The sequence below is a fragment of the Ictidomys tridecemlineatus genome, chromosome 13, assembly GCF_052094955.1.
Source record: "Ictidomys tridecemlineatus isolate mIctTri1 chromosome 13, mIctTri1.hap1, whole genome shotgun sequence".
Lineage (NCBI taxonomy): Eukaryota > Metazoa > Chordata > Mammalia > Rodentia > Sciuridae > Ictidomys > Ictidomys tridecemlineatus.
In genome coordinates, this window is record NC_135489.1 from 67,393,576 (window position 1) to 67,416,386 (window position 22,811).

Consider the following 22,811-nt stretch of genomic DNA (forward strand, 5'->3'; position numbering starts at 1 on the left):
TTACTACTGTCATAGATTTTATGAGTCAGTAGTAGCTTAAAGCAGTCGTCCTCAATCAAGTATGCTTTTGATCCCCTGGGGAATGCTTGTTTTTTCTGAAGACAGTTTTGTGGTCACAAAGGAAGGAATGTTTCTGTGTCTTTAGTAAGTGCTAAAGGCCTTGGGAGGCTGATGCAGGGGGATCACGAGTTCAAAGCCAGCCTCAGCAAGTTGGCGAGGCACTAAGCAACTCAATGGGACCTTGTCTCTAAATAAAATATAAAAAGGGCTGTGAATGTGGCTTAGTGATAAAGCACCCCTGGTTTCAATCCCTAGTGCAAAAAAAAGTGCTAAACATTCTACAATGCACTGTACAACCCTCATGGAGCAAAACTATGCAGTCCTTCAATAACACTGCTATTGAGAAGCCCTCTTTTAAAGATGTCATTTTTCCAAATTATTCTAAAAACGTAGTGGGATTTCTAACAAATGCCAAGTGTTTTACTGATTGGTGTGGATTGCAACAAGTGGATTTTCAAATCAATATGGAAACTCAAAGAGTAAGCAAGATGATTTTTAAGATGAAGATCAAGATGACGAGATGGGTCCTAGCACATATCAAGACAAATTGTATTATGATAGTAATTAATTCATGCAGGCTGAGTTGGCCAGGAGAGAGGCAAGAGGTCAATGAAACAGAAGTTGAAAAACTGGAAAGATTTTAAGATTAGTTGTGGACCATGATATGTATTTTATTACTAACCTAGTTATTAAATGTTGAGGTGGACCCAACATTTTTCCTTTTTGGCTTTTTCAACAACCCCCCAAATGTATAGCTCTACTTTGCACCAAATCAAATCTCTTGGTAAACAATTAATAGTAGTTCTTAGAAGTCACGGCATTTCTTAGGAAAGCATAATTTCTAGAACAATGGGAACTTTCAAGCAAAAAGTCTTTGAAAGTTCTCTTACTGAACTTTTAATAGTACTGGAAGGGGTTATCATATCTAGAAATATACTCTTCCCATGTTTACACTACCTAGAGGCTCAGTATTCCTTATCTGAAATGCCTGGGATCAGAAGTGTGTCAGATTTTGGATTGGGGGAATCTGGAATATTTGCAAATACTTAATGAAATATCTCAGGGATGAAACTCAAGTCTGAACCCTGTATACACACAGCCTAAAGAGACCTTTATACAATATTTTTAATGCATCTTCATTTTGACTTTGACCATCACAAGAGGTCTTGAGTGGAGTTTTCCACCCATGGCATCATGTTGGGGCTCAAAATGTTTTATATTTTAGAGTTTTTCCCATTTTAGGTTTTCAAATTCTGACTATTTTACCTGTAGTATGTATTTCAGAAAATAATAGGGAAAAAAGAAATGAAAAAACAAGTCCCAGTTGCTGAAGAAATTTTAAGGAAGTCTGGTAACCATGGCAAATCTTCAATCATCTATATAAATCTGCAAAGGTTGAGATCTGCCTATATCAACAAAAAATTGGTGAAAAATGTTAGTCATTTTTTATGATTTACTAGGAGCTCTCCAAAATAATGGGGGAGGGGGAGACTTAGTATCTCCTCCAATGCAACTGAGGTGCCCTACACAAGCTGTCACCTTACACAAGCTCAGTATTTTGCATGCAGCATTAAACATCAAGAAGCTTGGAGCTTCTATGCAAAATGAGTTTTTAAAATTCCAGCATCCTTCATAAATACCTCATAGAAGTACAGCTCCCCTACTAGACTACCTTGATGAGATGGCGATTACCAGCATGGAAATGCTGTTTTTGATGCCTGATGTGTCCATACACAATCTCCTAAGCTTACCTACCCTGTTTCCTAGGAGAACATTTCTGCTTGTCAACCATCAGTCCACTCCAGAGCTAAATGATGGTGACACTTCATAACTCATGCTCTGTTCTTTGTACAAACATCAATAACTAGGTAAGGTTATGGGATATTAGTCTGGATATGAGAAATAATCTTTCTGTATCACTAAATATTTCACATATTGCAGAGTACCTGAGTTACATTAATTGATATCTCTTTTATGCATTACAGATTACTTCATTTATTTACATGATGAAAATCTTAATATAGCCATTTTCTTTTATTTCTATCTTTTCCAATTTCAAGCTTTGATACCTAAAGTCTTTAATAAAAATTTACAAAAACTTTATTTTTGCCACTGTGAAAGGTCTTACATGATTTGATATTAATTATTCTGATCTTTGGCCATAAATCCACGCCAAGAAATGTTTTAGAAATGAGTGACTTAAGGACTAGGGTATTTATTAGATTCTATAGAGATTCTAGAGCAGGATGAGGAACCAGAGTAAGGGTGCTTTGTCTCTGAATCAGATTACATACACAGTTGAGTGACACAAAATAAACATCAACAGGTTGCAAAAGAAGAGATTAATGCCATTATTTTGGACAGAGAGAATAGGAGTGGCACAGCTGTGACCAGGACCCCAGGCCCTCCCAGCGCCTGCTCCAGACCTGCTTGTATTTGTCAGTCACTCACACGTAGGAAGATGTTGATGGCCATAACTATGGTTGGAACCTAGTGCCCAGGGGGCTGTGTACTCAGGGGCACACACAGTATTTTTCCTATGTGTCCTCAATGCCTCACTCAGGGTCTGATCCATGTTTGTCCCCTGGATAGCTGGGTTCAGCATTTCACAGAAATTTCACATACATTAACCTGTGTATTACTTATAAAAGTATTCTATTTAATTCATTTTGATCTGTAGGTTTAATTTTACAATTTACGAAGTTATTGAGGAAAGAAATACCCTATAAACATAAAAGGATTTCAAATATTTAATGGTAAAGTTCTGTGAAGATCTAAATCTGTAACTATTTATATCTATAATTGATAATCACTTGAGTAGTATCCTGAGACTAATTTTTAAAGAGCAGTTATATGCTTGATTATCGTGAAAATACTATCCCGTGCTTGCAAAATGACCCCCCTTCTTGATTTGCCCCTTTTATTCTCTGTGTTCGGTGAGTTCAGGAATTGGCAAATGGATCAGGAGTTGCTAAACTACTGCTGTGAGTCACATCTGCCCACTTACCTGTTATTGTCTGGCCCATGAACTAAGAAATGTTTTACATTTTTAAGTAGATGGAAGGAAGAGTGTTTCATGACACATCAAACTTGTTACGAAGTTCAAATTTCAGTGTCCATAAATTTTGATCACCCCACAATTATGCCCATAATTAGTGCCTGTGGCTGAGCTGAGCAATTGCAGAGGCTACGTGGCCTGCAAAGTCACAATCATTACAGAGAAACTTTGATTTCAATTTTTAACAGTTTCTGTGCTCTCAAAATGCCAAAAATGTTTGTAAGTGTTCCATTAAGTCCTGAAATGTTAGATTCAAATAAGAGATCAAAGTTGACTCTGTGTGTGTGTGTGTGTGTGTGTGTGTGTGTGTGTGTGTGTGTGTGTCAGCTGGAGTCATCTTAAGGGTCCCTTTGTGGTTTTCCAGGAACAACGACATCACAGTCTTTCCAGAAGGAGTACCTGCCAGTCATTCAAGTGGTGATGACGGACAGGGGCCGACCACCCTCTGAAGCTGTGTATATGCTGGGACCTCTGTTCTGCCAGGGGGACAGTAAGTGCTGGCAGGAGAAAAGCTTTCTTTCTATAATAACATACTTTGATTATTTTTAAAAAAAGTAAGTAAGTGCCTTATTTTGGCCAGAGAGAAAATTCATGGTAGTGCTGGGACCAGAGCAGATATCAGAAAGCCTCGTGCTCCTTAGCTTTCTGTGGCTGTGACCAAAGATCTGAGATGAAAACCTTAAAGGGAGAAAGGTTTATTCTGAGTCACAATTTTGGAGGTTGGGTCCATGGTCACTTGGCCCTTTGCTTGGACCTGTGGCTGCACAGGGCATCATGGTGGGAGAGAGAGTCAGATGGGGCTATTCACCTTGCCGCAGCTGCACAGCAAAGATACAGGAAGGGGCCAGGGCCCAGTACCCCTTCATGGGCACACACAACGTGATCTAACCTCCTCCACTCAGACCCACCCATAAAGACTCTACCACCTCCCAATAGTAACCCAGGCTGGGCACTTATGGGCCTTTGGGGGACATTCTAATACACACCATAATGGACACAGGGATGGAACAGCACTGCATCTGTGCTAGAGATCAACGTTTCACGAGTGAACAGTCATTGAAATCTCTCTCATCCTAGATGCTCGGGACACAAGGTGTTTTGAAAAGCCGTGGTTTGCAGACTTGGGAATGTTTGCCTGCGCAGTAGTGAGATCTCTTGGAGATGGAACCCGAGTCTAAATGACACTCGAGTTTTGTGTAAACCTTATACAAATAGCCCAAAGGTAATTTTATACAATATTTTTGGTGCACGTGCATTTTGACTGTGACCTGTCATAGGAGGCCAGGTGTGGAGTTTCCCTCTTGTGGCGTCAAAAACTTTTGGATACGGAACATTTTAGATTTCAGATTTTTGGATTATGGATGCTCTACCTGTATTAGTTTACATAGAATGAATTATCTTTATTTTAACATATTATTTGGTTGACTGGTTAATTGTCCATTTATTGTTTTTTCTTATGGAACAGTCCTTAAGAAAACTATTTCCCAAATTTGTGAATGATTGAGAATGTTGGTTGATTGCCCTTATATTTTCAGGACACCTTTAACAGTATAAAAACAGTGAATGCCACTTTATTTTCTCAGACCCTGTACACACCACATCACCATCATGGGCTCTAGTATTAGATCATGTTTTTCCCTGCAGGATTTTCATTCAAGGTTGAATGCCATGGTCAAGGTTTTCCTCATCCGCTCAGGGCTCATTGCCTCAATAGTCCCAGAATTCTTTCAAACCTGTGAGGATCCCCTATTGCCCTAGTACATGAACTCGATATCGAGACCTCTTTCCCTAGGGGAAAGTTCCAGTGTTTTTACTCATAAGCATCGTATGCTGCTGGGCAGACATCTGGAGTATGAATTTTTATTTCTCTCCCTTAATATGAGGAGGGTGCTGCTGAGAGGTCGTCCAGTGTGGACCCTGAGCATCCCTGCATGTCCTTGCTGAGAGTGTCAGAGTGTGTGTCATCGCTGTCCCCTAATACCAGGCAGTTTCTGTGCATGTGTGGGAAATGGAGTCGCTCCAGGAGAGTACATCATCACCATCAATGTCTCACCAGTCCCCAGAGTGAAGGGCACTGGCTGCTGTCCCTCCTGTCCTCATCTCACACCAATCACATGGTTCTGTGAGATTCAGAGCCAGGCCACCATGCTCACACCGAGATGCTCATACATCTCATGGTGATATATATAATAAAGCCCTTTGACTCCAACCCAGAAAGGTGTGTTTTCTCTCAGGCTCTGTGAAACTGTGGCCAGCTGCAGTGGGGGTGAGACCTCAGATGCTCCCCAGTTCTTGACCTGTCCCCCTTCAATCTCACTTGTCACCCAGAATAAGCCTCAATCTTTGTCATTTTCTATTAATTTTTCTGAAACCATTGTGCTTTTTGATCTCAATACTTTGTTCTTATTTAAGAAGAATGGTTTTATTATGCTTTGAATGCCTTCTGTTTCATGTGCTGGATTCTCTGCATCTGAGACATGTGCCAGCTTTACTCCATGCATGCCCTGTGTCTTCCAGTTCCTTTCATCTCTGTCTGTCTCCTCTTCAATGCACTTATCTAAGCATTCCTCCATACACGTGCCATGCTCCCTCCCTTCCTTACTTTGTGATGGCTTTTTAACTTGTTGGTGTGTAGCAGGCAGCTCTGATCCATTTGATTGATTGATACATGATGTGGTTCAATTCTTCTTCGAATCCAGCTCCTCACAATCTGATCCATCTTTCTTGTCCCTTCCGAACTGTGATCTTAGGTCTAGGGTCTGTCATTCTATCACTTTTTTTTCCCATGTCTCAAGTTGGTGAAGGAGGGGTCTCTTACACTGTGTCTGATCAACTGCTCTCTATGCTGCTTTATCTTCAACAATTACAAGTGTCCTGTTCTGCAGTCCTAACACAACATGATGTGTATCCTATACTTTTATCAGGATGCCACAGGCGTCCAGTTCTTTTCACATTTCAGTATTAGCTCCTTCACATTTGGAGCCATGTTTTCTGTTTGTTGAGGTTCTGACCTGGAGCACTGGTCTATAAGAATTCTGCACTTACATTTTCTTCTGAATTATTTGCTCTCTGGCAACTCATACCAGCCCTCCACTTCTCTCCGAATGTGGGTGTAATCCTGAGACGACTCAGGGCATTTCCTTCATGTCAATTTCTCAACAAAACTTCAGAGGGTGAGGTGGTGTTCAAAATAATATGTAAAAACATGGATGTGTAACCAATGTGATCCTGCAATCTGTATACGGTGTAAAAATGGGAGTTCATAACCCACTTGAATCAAATGTATGAAATATGATATGTCAAGAGCTTTGTAATGTTTTAAACAACCAATAGTAGTAGTAGTAGTAATAATAATAATAATAATAATAATTCTTTCTTCAAAAATTCCTTCTTCAGCTGCACACATCTGTAATCCTAGTGGCTCGGGAGGCTGAGGCAGGAGGATTGCAAGTTCAAAGCCAGCCTCAGCAAAAGTGAGATGCTAAGCAACTCAGTGAGACCCTATCTCTAAATAAAATAAAAAATAGAGCTGACATCCCCTACCCCAATTCCTCTTTCCTCTCTTTCCCTTTCTTTCTCTTCATCTCTACTTTCTTTAAAACAGTTTCAGTTGGTTCTTTTAGCTTCCCTTAAGCAGCCCAGAATGGTGGGCCCTACTGTGCCCAGGCCATGGGGAAAGGGAAACGTGAAACATGAAAATCCACTGAGGATTACAAAACCAGGTGTTTCTCAGTGACCCCACTGAGAACAGGGTCACCCATATGGAAAGAAGGAAGAGCAAATTCTAGTACCCTCGGTACTAGACTAGAAAAGAAGGTTACCAGCATGAACTCAAGGGTTTTAACATATGCACAGTAGATAATATGAAATACACAAAAAGATGTGTTTGTGTGTGTGTGTGCTGTAGTGCATGTGCCCATACACCTGTTCCTGCAGCTGACTACTGAGAGGGCCTTGAAGTCATGGCACCTTAGTAGCAAAGAGATATAAGCATGTGACTTAATATCTTGACTTCTGAATGTCATTTCTATCCTTCTCCATGAAAAGAAACCACCACTCCTTGGGAAAATGGCTGATTTCAGAGATGGGACAGAGAAGATAGAGGATAAGCCTAGATCGTCCTGCTATATATATATAAAAAAAAATTGCTCAAAAAATTGCACTCTGTCCCATCAACTGCTTTTGTCAAAGCGTCTTGGGAAGGTTTCCTCTGACCTGATTTGGGACAGTGTAACCCTTGAAATCAGTTACAGTAGTAGATTATAAACAGTTTACAACAATAGGGATCCAGGAGTGATGCTGCTGTAAATTTGAAATGGATAAAAAATACTAAATAGGAGGTCCAGAAACAAGCCCTTCCTAACAGAGGCCTAGCACCCTGTCAAGAAATGATGGAACATCACCAGTATCATCATAATTCAAGGACCATCAATCCTCTATAAAACCACGGGATGGAAAAGTGGACCAGGTTATGTAAAGGCCATTAGATGTCCAAATAGTTTCAAATCACAAAGAGAAAAATATTAATTTTATATGGGAGCAATGACAGATACCATAGCAGAAATCAATTAAAGTTAACATGGCAAGTAGGGGCACACATTAGCACAGTGCAAGTCTTGTCCTTGCACTCCCAAGGACAGAGCATCACTTCTCTGCTTTTGAAGAAAAATGTTCTTATTAATGCACTACAGCTTTACATCATAGTGACGTTCATGTTGGCGTTCATTAATGCATATAACTTAACTAGATCCATTTCAATCCCTAGTGCTTCTCCTTTACCTCCCCTCCTCCCTCCCCTTGATCCCCTACCTCTACTTCATTGGTTTTTGTGCTTATTTATTGTTTTTTAATCATGAATTGTAATTATATGTGAATGGAATTAATTGCAATATATTCATACACATGCATAGCATAATTTGACCAACATCATCTCCAATTTTCCCCTTTTCCCCTGCCTATCCTCTTCTTGTCTCCCTTCTATTTTAATAAGATCCCCATTTTTATTCCCTTTTTATCTCTAATTTCTGTATTTGAGAGAAAACATTTGACCTCTGACTTTCTGAGCCTGGATTATTTCACTTTGCATGATGTTCTCCATTTCATTCATTCGCCATCAAATAACATAATTTCATTCTTTTTTATGGCTGAGTAGAACCCCATTGTGAATATATACATATATTTTCTTTATCCGTTTGTCTATTGATGGGCACCCAGGCTGATTCATAGCTTGACTCTTGTGAATTGGGCTGCTCTAAGCATGGTATGCATGTGTAAGTATAGTGTGCTGATTTTAGTTCTTTGGGATAAATATCAATGAATAGGATAGCTGGGTCATATGATGGTTCCATTCCTATCTTTTGAAGAATTTCCATACTTCTTTCCAAATTGGTCATACTGATTTGCAGACCTACCAATGATATGAATATACCTTTTTCCTACATGTTCTCACCAGCAGCTATCATTATTTGTATTCTTGATGAGTGTCATTCTAACTGTGGTGAGATAAAATTTCAATGTAGTTTTGGTTTGAATTTCTCTGATTGCTAAGGATGTTGAGCACTTTTTCTCATACATTTCTTGGCCATTTGTATTTCTTCTTTTGAGAAATGTCTATTTAGATTTTTTTTATCCATTTATTGAGTGGGTTATGTTTTGGGTGTTTTTTGAGATCTTTATGTATCCTAGCTAGTAATCTCCTCACAGAAGAGTAACTGGCAGATTTTCTCCCATTCTGAAGGCTCTTTCCTTACTCCTTTCGTTTTTCTATGCTGTTTTTGACAAAATGCACAAGACTAATCTAATGACAAGTGTCTGATATACCCAAATTGAGAAACATTTTACAAATCGACTGAAAAATGCTCCAAAAATATGAAAAAAATAAGAGGTTATTATTTTAGTCAGCTTTGCATCATTGTGATCAAAAGACCTGACAAGAACAACGTAAAGGAGGAAAAGTTTATTGTGGCTCATTTCAGAGGTCTCAGTCCACAGATAACTCACTTCATTGCTCTGGGTCTGAAATGAAGTGAAACAAAATGGTAGAAAGGCGTGGAGAAGGGAAAAAGGTCAGGAAATGGTGATCAGAAAGTAGAGAGAAGGCCCTGCTTCCCAGGGACAAAATATCAACCTCAAAGCCATGCCCCTAGTGATCTACCTCTTTGAGACACACCCAACCAGCTTATGATTACCCAGTTAATTCATATGGCTGGATTAATCCACTGATTAGCTAAAGTCTCTCATAACCCAATCATTTCACCTCTGAAAATTCTTGCATTGTCTCATCCATGAGATTTGGGGGGTTGACTCATATCTAAACCATAGCAGTTGTATTCATGAAAGACAAGAAAAGTCTAGAATGAAGGGCACTAGAGGGGCTTGAGAAATAAATATAAAGTGTGGTCCTGGATTAAATTCTGGACCAGAAGGAAAAAAAAGGAGTTTTTTGTTTTGTTCTGATTTTTGTTTTTGCTATGAAGGGCATTACTAGGATGATGGGTTGTATTTGTTTATTGTTAGTTTGCAAAAAATATGGAAAGCAAGATTCTATGATCTGGCTTCCTGAGTCATAGACCAACTGCTGCCTCCAAAAATCCATCCGGTGCTGAATAGAGATTTCAAATGTAATGTATCCCTGTCAAACTTGCTTCTTCAAGATTATTCCCCAAACCCTTGGTGTCATCTCAAACTCTCTTCCACTTGCATCCAATTTAGCAGTGAATTCTGTTGACTTGAACTTGAAAATGATCCTGCAACCTACCCCTGTCTTTCCACCTCCCTGGACACCTTCTCCCTCATCTCTTGCCCACGTTGTTGGTGTTACAATCAGTCACACTTTTGCTTTGCTTACCCTCCGTCTTTTCTCAACACAGAATTCTAACCCTTAAAATAATCGCTGAATGTGATGTCCTGATGATACGGCATGAATGAGAACACCCAGTGAGGCAGGGAAGGCTTCTAGAAATTGCAGTAAAAATGATTCATGAGTTTTTCTTTTTTTCCTTTTTTTGGCATAAACAGAGTCATTTTGGAATTCGGCTTCCTTCAACACTGAGACCTCATACCTTAATTTCCCCACTTTCCATGGAGAACTCACTGCAGATGTGCAGTTCTTTTTTAAGACCACGGTTTTCTCTGGTGTGTTTATGGAGAACCTGGGCATCACGGACTTCATCAGGATAGAGCTGCAGAGTGAGTGACCCCCCCCCCCCCAGGACAAGTCACAGGATGTCCATTACTTGGCATTGAAAACTGACTAAACAAAAATTTAAATAGTGTCATTCTTACCTTATAATCATATTTATTTTTTAATAACAAAAGTTCTATAATTTTAGTCAATCATTTTAAGGGTCAAACCATGATGCTAAAGTACACAATAATTCATAAAACTGTTTCGCCTTCCCTGGACCATTGCCAACTAGAGTCAGAACTTTAAACCAAACTCACAAAATTGTTTTCTAAAATATTTGATCAAATATTTTTTTCATGTACTCAGAGCTTAATTTATGACTGTAAAAATTTGCATCTTTTGTTTTAAAATTAGAGGAGACTTTGAAACACTTTTGAGTAAAACTATTTATAGATACAAAACAAATTGTGTTTCTTATTCTCTCTAGGGGTACATATCTACTGACTAGAACTGAGTGCCGTTAAGTATTAAACTCAAAATGAATATGTTAAAATTTGTGTGGTTTTGTTTTTATCCTCCAGGATACAAATTTCTCCTGCCTCCCTTCCCCAACTCGAGTCACATGTCTGCATCGACACCTTTGTCCCCTTTTGTAAAGAGCACGCCATGATTCCCTGACTTGACTCAATACTCCCTTGGGAATGAACTTGGGCCATATTCATATATGATATTTTTAGCTCCCACAGAAGTGACCTTTTCCTTTGATGTGGGGAATGGACCTTGTGAGGTCACGGTGCGGTCACCCACTCCCTTTAATGATAATCGGTGGCACCACGTGAGGGCAGAGAGGAATGTCAAGGGAGCCTCCCTGCAGGTGGACCAGCTCCCCAGGAGGATGCAGCCAGCCCCTGCAGAAGGCACGTGCGCCTGCAGCTCAACAGCCAGCTCTTCATTGGTGAGTCCCGTGGCCACCGCTGAACTTGGTGGGACCGCAGAGGGCGCCAGCAGACAGTCACAATGGTGGGAGTACTTTTAGTGGCAAATGCAAGTAGCAGCTAACCGTTGGCGCTATTTATTGATAACCTTGTAGGTTCGGGAGCATGCTGGGCTTCTTATTAGGTAACTCGTTTTCTAGGTTTTATTGTCATCTGTTTCCAGGTGAGATCATCGCATCTGAAAGAGGTCAAGTAACAACCAGTGAAAGGAATCCAGCCCCGAGGTCTCTGACGCCCAGGCTTGAACAGCTCTCCTTACAGATGGTTGGCATTTGTGACCACTAGGTCTGATCAACACCACCTGTGTGACCATGAGCCACCTGTACCCACTTCTTCCCTTTTCACTTCCAGTAGAAAGTCTATCTTATCCGTGGACAAAAGTCATCCACTGTCTGCTTCAAAACAGATCACAGGTTTGCTCCTTTAATCCTGCAGTGCGTTTGTACAGAGAGGTCAGCCCTGGGTGATGGACGTCTTTCCTTTGGCTTGCCCATAGATGGTTTTATCATTGTTTATTTTCCCCAAGGGCAAAAATTTACTTTGCCATATTCCTTTCCAAACAATTCCATTCTAATGTAAAAACCAAGCACACTGAGGTAGTCATACTCACTTATTACTTATGCAAGATGAAGCAAATAAGGACACGGCTCCAATTAGAAATTGGACTAAATCAGAAATTATCGCACAGCCTACTTTACAGGAAGATTCAAACAGCTTCCAGGTACTAAGCACTATACCGCTGAAGGCTAATGTGTGTAAATCTCCGTGTGTGTGCGTGTGTGTGTGTGTGTGTGTGTGTGTGTGTGTGTGTGTGAGACTTTCACACATGCAGGAGTTTATGTACTATGACTCCATAAAATATAACTTCCAACATGGGTGGTTTTTACATTAGGGCAAGATGAATCTTCTTTGAAGGACTTGAAACCACAAAACTACCTGACGTCACTACATGAGTCAAGTTTTCATTACTGTAACAGATAATCAAATTAAGCAACTTATAAGAAAAAAAGGGTTATTTTGACCCCTAGTTTTTGAGGTTTTTACTCATGACCAGGTGGACCCATTGTTTTTGGGCCTCTGGTGGGGGTAGTGAGCTGGGGGCAGAGCTTAATGTTCAGTTCATGGTCAGGAAGCAAAAGTGAAAGAGGAAGAGTTGAGGGTCCTACAATCCTTTTTAAGGGCACACCCCTAAGGACTTAAAACCTCCCAAGGAGCTCCAGGTGGCAAGCTGAGGACGAAGCCTTTGCCACAAGGGCCCTTGGGTTATTTTCCAGATACAAACTTAGCAGGAGTCAAGTTGAGAACTTTATTTTCTTAATTACAATTTTGAGAATTATTTAAGGGAAATCCTAGGAACAAAATCAACATAAATATTTGCCTAGAATAAACATTCCTATTAAGGAAAGTTTTATAAAACAGTGGTGGAGAAATCATCAGTCACCCATGAAGCTGGTTAAAAATTCAGATTTGGGTCAGGTGTGGTGATGCACACCCATAATCCCAATGACTCTGGAGGTCAGGGCAGGAGAATCACAAGTTCAAGACCAGCAACTTAGCAAGACTCTTAGTAACTTAGTGAGACCCAGCTTGTCTCAAAATATAAAATAAAATAAAAGGCCTAGGGATGTAGCTCAGAGGTAAAGAGCCCCTGGGTAAGTTTTAAATTACCTTTAAATAGAAAACAAAAAAGAAAAAGAAAAGATTCAGAATTGGGATCCCCACTGAAGTTCTACTGAATCAGAGTATCTGGGTGGAGGCCACATTTTACAGGTAATTTCTGGAATCCTCTCTTAATAATATGTTATTGTGACCTTTGAAACGGTGTCTATCCTGACATAAGTGTTGCCAACCACTCTGAACAGATTATTTTGTGTTGAAGGTTGATGTGATCCAATGTGCATGTGCACATTATTCAGTAAAGACTTACCACTGGGTCCTCAGAAAGGAGTGGATGGAGTAGGGGGCGATCATCCACATACAAATTTAACTACATCTATTTTTATTCTTGTAAATGTTTTGGATGTCCATCCAGAACCATTCTAATCTACATCACTGTTGATAAACATAAGCAAAATAGGGTTGATGTGATCTATATTTGGTGAAATTAAAGAAATGGTTTTAGAACGAGTATTTGCCAATCTCATCTAAATGTTGTTTAAGGAAGTTTTATCTGATGTCTTTTGAGGTTTCATGATATCTGATACAAGTTTATATTTTTAAAATTTTATATACTCACGGTATGTTCAACAATTTGCAATTTTTGCCACTCTCCCTAAGGCCTGACTTTGACGTGGACACAAAATCCTGGATAAAATACCAAGGAGCACATTTCTATTTGCAGTGTTTCCCTTGTAGGTGGGACGGCCAGCAGGCAAAGGGGCTTCCTGGGGTGCATTCGGTCCCTGCGGCTGAACGGGATGGCCCTGGACCTTGAGGAAAGAGCCACAGTGATACCAGGAGTGGAGCCAGGGTGTGCGGGACACTGCAGGAGCTACGGACACTTGTGTCACCACGGGGGGAGATGTGGAGAACGGCTCAGAGGGGTGGCTTGCGACTGCTCGGCCTCTGCCTACGAGGGCCCCTTCTGCTCCTACGGTGAGTGAGGCCAGGGATGGGACTTTAGAGAAAGTGGGGGTGGGGGGGCTACAGCCTCTGAGGGACACCTCTGGCGTCTGACACCGTGAAGCCAGGGTAAGATTTGCCATTATTAGAAATAGAGTCATTTCAGACCCCCATCCCTCTACTGAATTTAGGAGGGTACCAATTTCGAAAACCTGAGACTGTGCAATTGAATATCCATCCTCACCGGATTCCTTCTTTGGAAAATCTCTGTGTTACTCCTGTCTTCTGTTCAAGGCTCCAAATGATCTTCCAAACTCTGCCTTTGGGTTGTTCTGATTTTAAGATCATCCAAGCATCATTGTTGTTCATTGCAATGACTTGATGTGATGTAAGGATAAGTTTTAAATTACCTTAAATAGAAAACAAATATATTAACTAGGAGGGGAAATGCATATTTAAACATTAAATACTGACTTGTCATCAATAGCACCAAACAGATGTTATTAGAAATATGTGCAATGAAATAAAAGTAACTATATGTTATGGAGTGAATGAACATAGGAATGTTCAATTCATATGCTGAAGCCCTCATCACCAACATTATGATATGTGGAGATGGGGCCCAGCTTTAGGTCATGAGGTTGTGAGGATGGAGATCCCTCTGCTAATATATACATCCTTATAATAGGAAGAGATCAAGAGGCAGTCATCTGCCAACCACAGAGAGGGCTCACAGCACATACCACATCTCTGGCACATTGATGATAACCTTCCAAACCTCCAGAAGAGTGAGAAAAGAATAATGATTTGAGCCACCTTGATTCTAGTGTTTTGTTACAGCAGCCCAAGTAGACAAAGACACCATACTTGAGTGAGAGAAAATATGACAGTTTTAATCAAATATAGAATTACAGTAGATGAAACAAATATTTCTAAAAAAGAAATAAATAGAAATTCTGGCATTATAATGTACAATAATGGAAATGAAAAATTCATAGAGACTCAACAATAGATTGGAAACAGCAGAAGAGTCAGCAAACTTCAAGATGGGTCAATAGAAATTATGTATCTTAAACAACAGAATAAATAAAAACCGAACAGATCATCAGACAAGCGTCAGACATCATTAAGCACACCAACATATATGTAATTGAATGTCAGAAGGAAAATATCAGAAAAAAATTACTTTTCAAATAATAGTTGAAAATATCCCCTAATTTTTGAAAACCATTAATACACACACACACACACACACACACACACACACACATATACACACATACACACACATTTATGAAATCCAGGTAGGATAAACACAAGAAAATCCATACCCAGGCACACCTTAGCAAAAAATGTTGAAAGCTGAAGTCAAAAGAGAAATTTGTTAGAAAACGATAGAGAAAGATGGCTCATTTTTCCTTGGTGTAAAAGCAAACACCAAGATGAACAGCTGATGTTTCATCAGAAACACTGGAAGCCACAAATCAGGGAAATAACACACTCAAAAATGTCAAATAAAACAATTGTCATTCAAGAAAGTTATACGCAGAAAAATGATCTTGCAAAAAAATGACAGCAAAATGATGGTATTCACAGATTTAAGAGAAAATTGCAAAGAGAAGGTGGGGGAGGGGAGAACTCACCGCTGGCAGGCCTGTCTTAAATAGCAAAGGGTGTTCTTCCTGCTGAAAGAACGTAACCCTAGGCAGTAAGACAGTCTATACCTGTGCACTTGGGTGCACTTACACACACCAGCATAAGTTTGTAGGTAGCTATAGAAAGAGTATAGTGGTATATTTCTTATCCTTACTTTTTTTTAAACTGATATAAAAAAGAAATTATATAAAACTATAATGAGAATGAATATGTGTGTGTGTGTGTATGTGTGTGTGTGTGTGTGTGTGTGTGTGTGTGTGTGTGTGTGGTTGGCTCTGGAGATGTGTATTTGAAAGTAACAGCACAGAGGAGACAGGTGGGAGGAAAGCTGTAAGGGAAGAAGGAAGTGAGACTAGATGGTAACATGGATTTCAGGCACACAAAGAGTTAATGTGAATACATACTTTTTTTTCTTTTCTCAGGTGCTTTAAAAGACACCAAATTTATAAAATCCTAATTAGATGAGCACAGAGTTTCTAATTAAAGCAATGGAATATTGGTTTTAGTATAACAGTAGCTCAAAACAGGTAGAAGTAATAGAACTATATGGAAGTACCATTTATATATCACACTTGAATTAAATTAGTGTAAATATAAAGCAGATTTTACAAGATATACATTGTAAGCCCTAGAGCAATCACTGAAGAAAAGAAAATTGAAAATTATGGTGAAGCACAATAAAAGGATTATACATCAAAACCTATTGGGATATACAGTGTAGGATTTCAAGAGTGGTTCAGCATTTCAATATGTGTTATTCAAGATTAACAGAATGAAAGAGGAAAAAGACGTGGTCATCTCAATTGATGTTAAAGAAACATTGAAAAAAAGAAAATCTTTCATGATAATAAAATATTTAATAAACTAGGAATAGAGTAAAACTTTCAAAATATAATAAAGGCCACATGTTGAGAAACCTACAGCCACCATCCTACTTCATGATTAAAGTTTCTTTTTTGAGATAAGGAGCATGACAGATATGCTAATACTTTTCATAGTACAGGGTGTTCTAGCCAGAGCAATTAAGCAAGAAAAGGAAAAAAGGTCATCCAAATTCAAAAGAAAAAAACTGTCTCTATTATTGGATCATGTTGCTTTAATTACAGAAAACCCTAAAGAATCCAGGAAGGAAAAACTGTTAGAAACAATAAATGAATTTAGCAAAGTTGCAGAATATAAAATCAACATGCAAAATTTGACTCTATTTCTGTACAGTTACAATAAAAAATGTACACATGCATGAAGTTTTATTACATGATCCAACATGTATCACATTGTACTAAGTGAAATAAACCATAAAGTTGGCAAATGTATGATCCCAGTTTTACTAAATATTGATAACAGGCAGATTCATAGACAAGAAGTAAATCAGAGGTTACAAGGGTAGGAGAAGGAAAGGAATGCAGACTTATTGTTTCATGAGTATATGTTTCTCCTTGGGATGAGGAACATTTTTTTTCCCATACGTTTTATTGGTGCATTATAGTTGTACATAATGGTGGGGTTTCTTGTTACATATTTGTACATTCATACAATATAGCAATATAATTTGTCCAGTATCATCCCTCAGTATTTCCCATTTTCCTCCCCTCCAGGAGTAGGAAAATTTTTGAAAGTAGAGGTTGGTGGTGATGGTTCAATTTCATGGATTTAAGTAATAACCATAAAAAAATACATTTTAAATGGGTTAAAATGGCAAATTGTGTGTATATTTTGCCACAAAATTAAAATGAAATAAGAAAGGAATTAAAATGATATAATTCAAAATATTTGCTAATATAAAAGAAAGCAGAATGAGAGTGGAAAGAAAACAGAAATGGAATGAAACACAAAAATCAAAAATAAAATGAGATATATAAATCTAACTATCAATAACAACATTAAATGTTCTCGGTATAAACAATACACCACAAGGCAGATTATTATCAGAATGGGTAAAACAACAACAAAAATGTCTATTGATATGCTGTCTAAAGTTTAGATTGAAAGATAGGTTAAAAATAAAAGCATGGAGAAAGATATCCTATGGAAGGAAGGACAATAGAAACCAGAGGAGATGTACTAATATCAGAAAAAAATACACTTTACAGAAAAAGGTGCTACTAGAGATAAAAGAACTTTTATAATGATAAGAACCTTTTTATAATGTTTAAAGAGATAAAAATTATAAGTATATGTTCAGTTAATAATATCATCCCACAATACATAAAGAATACCTGACAGAATTAAAAAAAAAAAAACAGACAAATGAGGAATAACAGTTGGAGGGTTCAAAGTTCTACTTTAAATAATGGGTAGATAATTGGGCCAAAGATGATCAGGAAAATAGAAAACTTGGGGGAAAATAAAACCCAAATCAAATGATCCTCCACTCAATAATAGCAGAATATATTATTCTTAAGCACTCATGGAACATTGTCCAGTATAGACAACATGCTACCTGTAAAACAAGCCTTAGTAAACTTAAATTTTAATTGAAATCATACAAAATATCCTTCTAAACACAATGGAATGAAATTAGAAATCAATAGCAAAAACAAATCATGGAATATTATAAATAGGTAGAAATTCTTACACTTCTAGTTTGACAAAGAAGAAAAACATAAGGGAAATTTAAAAAGAGAGGAATAAAAACAATACCTATTTGATGCAGCTAAAGTCATGTCTAGAGGGAAATTCATAGCTCTAACTGTCTGTATTTTAAAAAGAAAAGAAGTCTTAAATCAATAACCTAACCTTCCATTTGAAGATACTGGACAAAGAAGAGAAAACTAAATCTAATTTAATGAGAAGGAAAATTAACATTATAGTGAATTTCATAAAGTAGGTATTATAAAAACAACAGAAAATGAACAAAACCAAAAGTTAGTTCTTTGAAAAGATTAACAAAATTAACAAACCCAGTAAAACTGACAGAGAAAACAAGAGAGAGAATTTAAATTACTAGAATTTAAGTTATAGTGTCACTAGAGTAGACAGGGGCAAGAGAGACATTACTACTGAGTAACAGAAGTAACCTGGATTGTTAGGGAATATTATGAACAACTACATATGTGAAAAAGTCAGTTAACTTAGATGAAACAAATTATTAGGAAAACACAAACTATCGAATTTACTCAAGAATAGAGAAAATCTGAATAGGCTTATAGCGATGAAGAAAATTAGTTATTTTAAAACAATCACAAAAGATAAAACCCAGGTCTGTATGGTTTCACTGGTAATTTCTATGAATTTTTTAAATAAATAGTACTATTTGTTATTCGAAATTCTGCCAAATGAGAGAGTGAGGGAGAGAGAGAGAGAGAGAGAGAGAGAGAGAGAGAGAGAGAGAGAGTGAGAGTATGTGTGTGTGTGTGTGTGTGTGTGTGTGTGTGTGTGTGTGTGTTTCCCAACTCATTGTGTAAGGTCAATATTTTCCTGATACCAAAACCAAAGATTTCAAAAGAAAACTACATACTTAAATTTCACTTAAATATGTAGATGCAAAAATCCTCAAGAAACACTGCCAAACTAAAGCCAATTGCATAAAATTGATCATTCACCAAGATAAAATAGCAATTATCCAAAAAAGTTGTTTTAATAGCTGAAAATCAATAAATATAATACAATATAACATTTTGGAATAAGGAACAAGAATAAATAATCATCTAATTTCTGCGGAAAAGTAATTTGACAACATCCCACACACTTCCATGATTTTAAAAAATGAAGAAATTAGTAACAGACGAGTTCTCTGAGCCTAACCAGTGGCCTGGTGAAAACCCCACAGCCAAAATCATTTCAGTTGTGAAAGAGGGAATGCTTTTCCATAAGGTCAGGAACAAGAAAAAAATATGAGTACTCTCACAACTTCTCTTCCATGTTGTTCTAGAGGTTCCAGCTGGGCCAATAGTAAAGTAAAATACATCCAGATTTGGAGGGAACAAGAAACACTTCCTATATTTGCATATGATATAGTCATTTTTACATGGAAAATCCTGTTTTCTGTTACTAACAGCTATTCTACTATTACAAAAAAAAGTTGATAAAAGCTTCAGGATAAAAGATCAATATATAAAATCAACTGCATTTCTGTGTACAGGCTATGAACCATCTGAAAATAAAATCAATATAAAACAATTTCACTTATAATAGTATCAAAAAGCAAGATATGTAGCAGTAAGAAATGGAAGATATACGCTGTAAAAGCATAAATCTGAAAGAAAAACAAATAATCAGAGAGATACTTCAATCATGGATTATAACAATTAAAATAAATAAGGCTTAATGTTCCCTAAATTGATTTACAGATTTATTTTCAGCAAGTCCCTCAGGATTTTCTATGTTAAAAAAAAGACTAAGTCATGTGCAAATATAGGAAGTGTTACTTTTACCTTTTGATACAATTTCTATCAAAATCACAGCCAGATCCTTTCTAGAAATTGACAAGTCAATGGTAAAATTCATATGGAAATGAAAGGGACTCAAATAGCTCCCCCCGAAAATTGAGAAAGCACAGATTTAGTGCATCCAGACTTTCTGATGTCAAATCTTACTGTAGAGGTATTATAAGCAAAACAGCGAGTTAGCTGGCCTGAGACTAGCCATATAGATCAGAGTTCAGAGTTATATGTTCATGTCTGTGGTCAATGGATTTCAGAGTGCTAAGGAAGTTCAGTGGGGAAAGAAGGGTCCCTGGGACAACTGGGTATTCACATACACCACAGAAAAGTGAGAATGGACCTCAGTCTCACAATACAGAGAATGTACCTTGAGTGTGTCGTACCCCTTTATGTGAAAGATGAAACAGTAGGATTCCTAAAACGTGGGAGAAAGAAAGGACCGGGACTTCAAAATTAAAAAATCTCTGATTCACATGGCTCAATCAGAAAGTGTATTTGCACATGATATAGTTATATATATAATCCAAATCATGGAAGAAAAGAAAATGTTTGCAAGTTGTTTATCTTATAAGGTCTGGTATCCAAATTATATAAAAACTCCAATAACTTAATCCAAAGGACAAATAACCCAATCAAACAATGCGCAGAATTTGTGAATATTTCTTCAGAAAATATATACAGATGGCCAATTAACCCGTGAGATGATGCTTGACAACATTAGCTGTTAGAGAATGCCAATCAAAGCCACAAAGAGATGACTTCACATCTAGAATGGCTGTAATTACACACACACACACACACATACACACACACACACACAGAGGCACGTTACAATTGGACGTGTGTATGGGATACAGCGTGGCACTTCCATACATATATATAATATGTAATGATAAACCAGATTCATTCGAATGTCAATTGCCTCAGGTATTATAATTTTTTCTCTGGTGAAAATATTCAAAGTCTGCTCTACTCATCGCCACAGTCTGGCTGGGCACAAATCACGAGCCACTCAAGCAAGAACAAGCTTTATTTCCAAACCTCCCGCGAATGCCACACACGCGGCCTTCTCCCAGGACACACTACACCAACAGGAAATCTCTCCTCCGGAATTCCCTCCTACTGCACTTCCCCAACCAATGGGAACTCTCAGGGAGTCCTGCAAGAGCTCCAAAGTAGCAGGCCTAGGCGACAGCAGGGGTCTAATCTCCAATTGAGTGCACATCTTAACATGATCATTATCATCTCAATGGCTTGCTGGGGTCACCTTTCAAACAAAAATGCCATGCATCATTCCTACTTGGCTATGGCTCTCAGCAACTCATGCTTTTGAAATATTCTTTTTTGCCAGCAATAGTTCAAAAACAGCTAGTTTTAAAGAAAGGCAATAATGCATTTTCGTGAGGATGTGGGGATATCCAAACTCTCATAAATTTCTATTGGGAGTGTAAAATGATGCAGTTGTTTTGAAAAAAAAAAGGCAGTTTCTCAAAATATTAAGGATGGAGTTATGATAAGATTAAGCTATTCCACTCTTAGGTATATATTAAATGAAAATGTATATTCTCGCAAAAGTTTGAATATTGAGGGAAGTATTATTCAAAATAGCTCAAGGTGGAAATGGACTAAGTGTCTATCACCTGATGAACTGATCAACAAAGTGTGATACAATGAAATATTATTCATCAGTGAAAAAGGAATGATGTGCTTGTAAATGCTATAATATGACTAACCCTTGAAAATGTGCCAAGTGAGAGAAGGTAGTCAGTAAAGATCACACAGTTTATGATTCCATTGATATGAAATCTCCAAAATAGGAATGTCTAAAAATATAGAAAATAGATTTGTGATTGCCTCAGTTAGGATATTGAGGAGAAACAGAATGAATTCCATCTGAATATAAATTTTTTTGTGTGGGGGTGGGATGAGGATGGAGAGGATTGATGAAGAGGCACTAACACTGACGGTAGTGATGGATGCACATGTCCATGAATATCTGAAGATAGGCAATGCAATTTTACATTTTAACTGGGTCCATTTTATGGTATAAGGCTTAGATCTTAATAAAGATATGTAAAAATTTACCTCTTAGAAAAAAATGAAATCCAAAACTAAACCCCCACCCCACCCCTCAAAATTGGGACCTCAAAGCAGCTGCCTTTAAATTATATATTCATACAGAAAAACTAATCATTTGTAAGTCTTAGTTAAAGATAATTTGGAGAATTAAGTGAAATCTCCAGCAAATGTCATTCTGGGCTATATGTTGGGATTTGTTACTTTGTTCTTCAAATTTTATTTTTTTTTAAATTTAAAATTAAAACATGAAAAAACAAAACATTTTGCCATTTTATCTCCCAAAATAAAAGGATTAAATTCTTTTTTAAATAAATTTTTTAAATGAAAAGCTATCTAAATAGTTGTTATACTGTATTGTTTAGGGAATAATGTCTAGAACAAAGTCTGTACATGTTCAGTACAGACCCAATTAATTTATTTTCAAATTTTTTTAGTCCGAGGTTGACTGACTCCACAGATGGGGAACCCAGAAACACAGAAAAGAGATTGTGCTATTGTTACTTTATATGAGTAAACAAAATAAAATAAAACATTGAGACATTCTTTCAACAAGACTTGTATTTGCATTCTGTTAACATGACAAAAATGTGCTTTTCATTCTAGAGATTTCTGCATATTTTGAAACTGGCTCCTCAGTGACCTATGATTTTCAAGATCATCACCCCTTAGGTGACAACACCAGCTCCCTTGCTTCTTCATTACACAGGGATGTCACACTATCCCAAGAGACCATCACCCTGAGCTTCCGAACCACTCGGACACCCAGCTTACTGCTTTATGTGAGCTCTTTCTATGAGGAATACCTTTCCATTATCCTGGCCAACAATGGTGAATATCTTCTGTGTGAAGAAAAAAGAGAGAAAACACTGAATTAGAAAAATAGGACTGTAATT

At 37.7% G+C, this 22,811-nt stretch overlaps 1 protein-coding gene across 1 annotated transcript in view; it reads left to right on the forward strand.

The window, feature by feature from the left end:
- The window catches only part of LOC144369669 (contactin-associated protein-like 3), a 137,604-nt gene that overhangs the window by 101,230 nt on the left and 13,563 nt on the right, over window positions 1-22,811 (forward strand). The window contains 6 exon segments of the mRNA XM_078029823.1: window positions 3,490-3,608; window positions 10,136-10,306; window positions 10,982-11,158; window positions 11,161-11,199; window positions 13,595-13,834; window positions 22,522-22,746. Coding sequence (XP_077885949.1) covers window positions 3,490-3,608; window positions 10,136-10,306; window positions 10,982-11,158; window positions 11,161-11,199; window positions 13,595-13,834; window positions 22,522-22,746 — 971 coding nt within the window.